Source organism: Prenolepis imparis, unplaced genomic scaffold (assembly GCF_030444845.1).
Source record: "Prenolepis imparis isolate NDT839.2.m4 unplaced genomic scaffold, iyPreImpa1.0 SCAF_4, whole genome shotgun sequence".
NCBI lineage: Eukaryota > Metazoa > Arthropoda > Insecta > Hymenoptera > Formicidae > Prenolepis > Prenolepis imparis.
This window is the reverse complement of record NW_028141162.1, coordinates 21,095,627-21,103,137: the sequence shown is the minus strand read 5'-3', so window position 1 is coordinate 21,103,137 and position 7,511 is coordinate 21,095,627. Positions and strand designations below refer to the sequence as shown.

Genomic DNA, 7,511 nt, shown 5'->3' with positions numbered 1-7,511 from the left:
GAAGTTTTATATCAAATTAACATTAATCAAACATCATATATGCAATAGAGGGGAGAAATTTTTGCATTAGAATTTTCACTCTATTTCCTCTAGAACACGCTAATAAAATATTATCACAACCTCCGAACAATATTTTATTTGCATATGTATATAACATAGATAAAAAATATAAATATATAGATAGAAAACATAAAAATATGATTACCTAAACATGTATTTTCTCTTTCTTCAGTTACAAAACTGTTTTCTCTTAATTGATTGTTATGTGATTCGTCCAAATTACTTTCCGTTGAGGATTCGTCACTTGAATGTTGATCATTTCCTTGAACAGCTTCCAAATATTGGGAAATTTTTAATATATCTCTGCTGACCAATGGTTGTCTATAATGATTCTTATGTATTTTCTCAGAATGCCCCATAAATGTAGCAAGATCTGATACTTCAATATCATTAAGATTTAATTGTATACAATACGTTGCCACATGCTTTCGCAGCACTGTACCACGTAAAGAATTAGATTGAATTGCATTACATTCATCTGCAAATTTACGCATTAAAATGCAAGCTCTAACAAGGGGAGGCTACGACGTGATACCAATCGATTTGAACGAAACTCGTTGTAGCGATAGGTATTGATGTCGAGTAATATTGGGTAAAAGGATAAGATGCAATACTCAAGCGTTTGCGAGAAAACCTAAAATGAAAATTTTGAGCGCGTTATAACCAAATGGAATAGAACGTTTTTTCGAAGAGCGCGTGGTCCAGCGGCTAAGTACCAGACACGTAACGTCAACGTTGCGGGTTCAAATCTTTTTAAGTTTTTTTTTTTTTTTTTTTTTTTATATAATAAAATGCTATTATGACACAATAAATGTACATTACATAAGTTAATACGCTTAATGGATTAATACGTCTATTTATTTTATTTTACAAAAATGAATCTTTTTATTTACGTTCTTTCTTTCTAGACACTCTACTTGTGGAATTGCTACGATAGAAAAATTACCATACACAATATAAATAAATGTAAAACATCTTTTATTCATTAGAAGTAGAAGATTTATTCATTGGAAGTGGAAGAAATATTACACGTTGCAGGATGATATTTATCATAAAAACAAGCGAAGCAATAATTCGCACGACATCTTGCGCACCATATAAAAGTTGCATTTTTACAGTTGCACGGTTGTTTCAAAATATCGAGTGGAAAACATACTTCATTTACATTCATAAATACTTCTCTCTCATCTGTAAGTTTTGACGCAAACCATGCATATCGTAACATATTTTCAAAAATCGGAGCAGATAATTGATGATGTACGATTGAATGAATTTTAATGCAATCTTCACGAGATGCTATTTCGCGCTTTTTTTCTATTAAAAACGAACAATTTTGTAAACGTTTAATCAAATTTTTTACCTGTCTATAAAAGTAGACATCGCACGGTTGACATAATGGTGTGCACTTTGGAGGAATGATTTTAATTGTACATGTCCCTTGCGACGCCTTTGCCTCTCTCGAGAACGCCGCTCTCGAGAAAGCGACGTGCAATGTAAATCGGGAGCGATATCTATCGAAACGTAGGTAGGTGATACGGTAACGAGATAGGTAGTCAACGGTAATGCGGTACTTTACAGTATAAACTCTATGCTAATAAATGGGCGCCAGGCGCGATTTCTCGCGCCACGGTAACGAGAATCTCTTAAGAAACTTGATATAAAGGTCCGGCTGCGCCTAGCTCAGTGTATGGCAGAGGGGCGCGATTCTTTGGTAACGCTAGAGAGAGATTCTGGAGGAGAGGAGGGAAATTATTTGACACTCAATATTCAATAATTAATTAACAAATATATTTAACACATAACATTAGAAGGACATATACAATTGATACAGTAATAATCTCGAAATTACAGGAACCGATTACCTTACGGTGGGAATTCACGCGCGATGTAATCGGTACACGCGGTATATAAACGTATTCGAATCGAAACTAGCTCCGGTAGCGAACAATAGGTGCGAGAAGGTAAGCGCGGTATACAAAAACTCCGGAATGTGGTCGCAGCATTCCTCACGCGCGCGAGATTACAATCTTCACAATCGATATCTCGAAATGTCGGAATATTAATGAACGGTAATTACGGTATTAACGAGGAGTCCCCAATGGCTCACCACGAGGATATATAACGTTATTTGCCACGAAGGTCACTCGAACAGACGGGACGAGACGATATTTACGGAATCTTTACGAAATGAAACAAACGGTAATTTCGCGCTATATTTACGACTCTCGCCGAGTTCCTCGCAATAGACGGTAACGGTAACTCGCAGAGAGCGACCACGCACAAATTCCGATGTTATTTAACGCGATCTTATAATTCCATCAAAAACAACGATACGATACGATACGATACAATACAATATAATTCTCGAGTCTTAACTTATGACGACTGTCGGCGGCAACTTCCCTGAGAGAGACACTTTCGCGGTACCCGGTATGAGCCAGTATCGCGGTAACAATTTTCTGGAGCAACTATGCTCCGCTTAACGGAAACGGTAATTCGGTATAAAGCTGTCGATTTTACTCGACAGACTTTAACCCACGGCACGGTAATACACGACACTAGCTGGACCGGGAACAATTTCTACTCACGAACTACCCGAGTGGCGGCTTACAATAGGTTCGCAAGGCTGATCGGTTGTCGTCCTGGAGTCCCTCTCACTCGTTCCGTACGCCAGACAGAAGTGACTCTCCGAGAGAGAGTCCTTAGGTCCCTCGAGCTCCGCGCCGATTTCCCGCGCATCCTATCGATATTCGGTCGCCGTGGGGCTGCCGGGATCCGCCCATCGATCCCTCGGCGCCCTCGTCCTTGTACCCGTGATTTTCGGAGACTCGCTTCCCGCTCTTTCCGGTATCGTGGCGGTATCAGCTCATAATTCTTGATTTCCGGGGTTTGAATTGGCAGGCTGGCCGGGCCGTCATCCAATCCTTCCCGCAGGTGTTTATGGGCTGATATAGGGCCCTCTCCTCACTCTGCAGCATGAGGGGGCCTCTCGGTATCCTTTAGCGCTTCCATCAGATCTCTAGAACAGTTTATAGTTTAGATAATATCTCGGGATGGCGGTAGCGACGGGAACTCGATACATGACCTTTGGCACGGTATCCATTTACGGTAGTTTCCTCCTTGGATCTCCGGAATCTTGCTGCACATTTCGTTGAGGAATCCTCCACTCAGTTAGTCGTGTCACGGTTATTTCAACTCACATTCGCTCAATACGGTAACGCAGGAAATATTATAAAAATAAAATATAATCTTTTCGCTTTAAGGTCGCTATCTCTCAGGGTGTGAGAAGCAACCCCAGGACGGCTCTCCCCTTCCCTCCCCGGTCGAGCTATTGCCCTTGTGACGGCGCTCAAAAGGCGTCACGTCACACCCTACATCATCATCGTCCATAAAAATTTCGTCATACAATGCCGGATTTGTTTGACCGCCCCACGAATCTATTAATAGTAGAAATTTCTCTTTTTTTACATACAGTACTAACATTTCTTTTAAAAATTGTGTATATAAATATGTTGTTAATTTTCCGGACTTCGAGGATGTTATTATGACATTTGTATATATTTTGGCGAATTCGTCGACCGCTTTTTTTATTTTGGGACCGAATACACCTGTCGCTTCTTGCAAACATATAAATACATGCGGTAATAGTTTTCCAGACATGGTAATCGCATACTGTGCTGTGTATGAATGAGTAATTTTATTAGTACTTTGCCGTTGTACAAAAACTGCTTTCACTCCTTGCGTAGATAGAGTTCTATCATATGTCGATTGATACTGACATCCTGCAACTCACAATCATATTAATTACACAATTGTAAATATATATCACCGATTAGAAAGTAAAAAAGTTAGAATATGTTATTTTGTATAGAAATTATTATTTACCTGTTTGATCTGTGTTAATAATAAAATCCTTCTGAAAATTAGGAACTAATGCTATCGTTTGTTTCCGGAAGATGTCTGCTGCAGCTAATATTTCATCCATTGTGGCAGTTTCTTTTGCGGTTACATATTTCGTTATTTTTCGTTGTTTTATTCGGTGTTGTTTTTTAAATTTTTTGACCCATGAATCCGATGCCTTAAAAGGAAAGTCATCAAACTGACTTGCTGCACTTAACGCCCATTGCTGCAAATTCCTAGTTGTTATTTGCTGGTAATTAGCTCTGGCTTCCATGAAACGATCGTATGTCCAGCAGTCAATGATGGTGTATTTATCGATAGTCGATCCTCCACGTTTAATATCTTCCTCCCATCGATATAAATGCTTAATAGATTTTAAACGTGAACATCCTCTTTTTTGCAGAGTTTTTAGGTTCCACTTTGGATGCTCTTTAGCCATATTGACGACCTTAATTTTGTATTCTAAGGGAATGTATTCTGCTAACTTTTTTTCTGTTTCTGGATATGAATATTGCTCCGAATCATCATCTTGCACTTCTTGAAATTGACATTCCTCGTCAACATCTTGTATAATTAATTCCTCCGTTTCCACAAATATCTTGCTGCCTAACATTTCAATGATAGATTCGTATAATTCTTCGCCCATTTGAATTGCTTCGTGAGAAATTGTCGCAGATGATTCTTGTGCCACGAGATCATTTTCGAGGAGTAATTGTTCCATATACAGGGTGTCTCAGACCACCCGTATCACCCTATTATATCGAAAACTGAGCGCGGCAGACAAAAATGTTTCAGACAAAAGTTGTAGGGCTTCAAGTAATGCATTACATAGTAATATTAGTATGACCTTGAAGAGTGTTGTCAAGGTCATATAAAAATGACCTTGAAATTTTTAAATGGAAGTACCTATATTTCATTCCATATTCTTGTAGCTTATCTCGAGAGCTTTTCAAAACACTATATGTAAGTCTCTTTTTATTAAGTAGTTTTCGAGTTATGGAGCTTGAAAGTTATAGTACCGCCGGCGTTAGCATTACTCAAAGTCTACCGCGCGGAGGTTGCCCGGTCGGATTTACATTTCTTTTGTATGTGCGCGCGCGTATGTCTGTGTGTGTGTGTGTGTAAATGTATGGCTAGATGCTACATGTGATTAGGCCTGATGTTCGAAATGTTTACCGTTTACTTCAATACAAGCATGTATTCTTTTCTTGAAATTATTTGTTGCATAAAGAATTTCATCGGCATATAAAGAACGAATAGCGTCGCGTATTCTATGAATCATATTATCTCTTGTCGTTGGGGGTTCGCAGTATACCAGATCTTTTACTCTTCCCCACAAATAGTAATCGAGAACACTGAGGTCCGGTGATCGTGCTGGCCAATGATGTGGGCCATATTTGCCTATCCATTTGTTTGGAAACATATTGTTCAATCGTTGACGAGCAACTATAGATGTATGCGCTGGGCATCCATCTTGTTGAAAAAACATGTTTAGGCGTAATTGTAGAGGAATATTTTCAAGCAAAAGCGGAAGATTATTTTCAATGAAATTGGCATATCGAGCACCGTTTAAGTCCTCTTCAAAGAAAAACGGTCCAACGACATGTTTTTCAATAATTCCGCACCAAACATTGACTTTCCAAACATGTTGATGGTTAATTTCTCGGAACCAATGAAGATTTTCTTGTGCCCAATAACGACAGTTCCAAGTATTTACAGACCCGTCACTTTTAAATGTGCTTTCATCAGAAAATTTTATTTTCTTTTGCAATTGGATACGTCAACAACCACAAAACTTTCATCAGAAAATAAAATTTTCTGATGAAAGTTTTGTGGTTGTTGACGTATCCAATTGCAAAATTCAAGTCTGTTTCTAAAATCGACAATCGTCAATGCTTGGTGAAGACTCATCCTGTACGGATGCAGCTTGTTTTCATGAAAAATCCGGTGGATCGTGGCACGACTAATACCAGAATCTCTTTCTCTACGCCTTAATGAATCGTGGGGATACAATTGAGCAGATGCAAGAATTTCTGGCGTCCTTTCCTCTATAACTGGGCGTCGAATTTGTCTACCTTTATTGTGATCAGGTTGAATAATGCCTTTATTAATAATTCGTTTACTTAAGCGAGAAAAAACATTGTATGAGTGAGGAACGCGATCTGGGTATCGTTCTCGCCACAATCTTACAGCTGCTCTAAATTGACCACCACATTCACCTAAAATAAGCATCATATCCGAAGCTTCTGTGTTTGAATACGACATAGCTGATTAATGAGAATTTCGTTACGTGCTTTTCTGCAAGAGAAGATCATTTTTCTTCGCTGGAGAGCCTGTTAATAATTCCGCTTAAGTGAATTTTATGTACGGATTAATTGTTACGCCATGCGCCGCCTAGCGGTGCTTTTTGCCGATGAAATTCTTTATGCAACAAATAATTTCAAGAAAAGAATATGTGCTTGTATTGAAGTAAACGGTAAACATTTCGAACATCAGGCCTAATCACATGTAGCATCTAGCCATACATTTACACACACACACACACAGACATACGCGCGCGCACATACAAAAGAAATGTAAATCCGACCGGGCAACCTCCGCGCGGTAGACTTTGAGTAATGCTAACGCCGGCGGTACTGTAACTTTCAAGCTCCATAACTCGAAAACTACTTAATAAAAAGAGACTTACATATAGTGTTTTGAAAAGCTCTCGAGATAAGCTACAAGAATATGGAATGAAATATAGGTACTTCCATTTAAAAATTTCAAGGTCATTTTTATATGACCTTGACAACACTCTTCAAGGTCATACTAATATTACTATGTAATGCATTACTTGAAGCCCTACAACTTTTGTCTGAAACATTTTTGTCTGCCGCACTCAGTTTTCGATATAATAGGGTGATACGGGTGGTCTGAGACACCCTGTATAAAAGCGCATCTTTTAGCCGCAATTTTGATTGATCACTATGTAGTGAATCACTATCACATTTCGACGTCTGCGAAGAACCAGGAACACTTTCCATTTTATTCAACAATAAAAATTACTTAAAAATTATCGCACACGTTCCTTCACCATCTACTTCCAATGAATAAATCTTCTACTTCTAATGAATAAAAGATGTTTTACATTTAAGTATGTTTTCTTCTCGATATTTTGAAACAACCGTGCAACTGTAAAAATGCAACTTTTATACGGTGCGCAAGATGTCGTGCGAATTATTGCTTCGCTTGTTTTTATGATAAATATCATCCTGCAACGTGTAATATTTCTTCCACTTCCAATGAATAAATCTTCTACTTCTAATGAATAAAAGATGTTTTACATTTATTTATATTGTGTATGGTAATTTTTCTATCGTAGCAATTCCACAAGTAGAGTGTCTAGAGAGAAAGAACGTAAATAAAAAGATTCATTTTTGTAAAATAAAATAAATAGACGTATTAATCCATTAAGCGTATTAACTTATGTAATGTACATTTATTGTGTGTCATAATAGCATTTTATTATATAAAAAAAAAAAAAAAAAAAAAAAAAAACTTAAAAAGAT

The 7,511-nt window shown here is 37.8% G+C and overlaps 1 protein-coding gene across 1 annotated transcript; it reads right to left on the bottom strand.

Annotated features, from left to right (window-relative positions):
• Positions 1-1,060: 1,060 nt before the first annotated feature.
• LOC145935143 (uncharacterized) lies at positions 1,061-6,986 on the bottom strand. The gene is made up of 4 exons (XM_083036255.1): positions 6,895-6,986; positions 3,946-4,688; positions 3,429-3,842; positions 1,061-1,497 (listed from the first exon to the last, which is right to left on the bottom strand). The coding sequence occupies exons 1-4, from the start codon at positions 6,984-6,986 to the stop codon at positions 1,061-1,063; spliced, it is 1,686 nt and encodes a 561-aa protein (XP_082892381.1).
• Between the last annotated feature and the right edge of the window lie 525 nt (positions 6,987-7,511).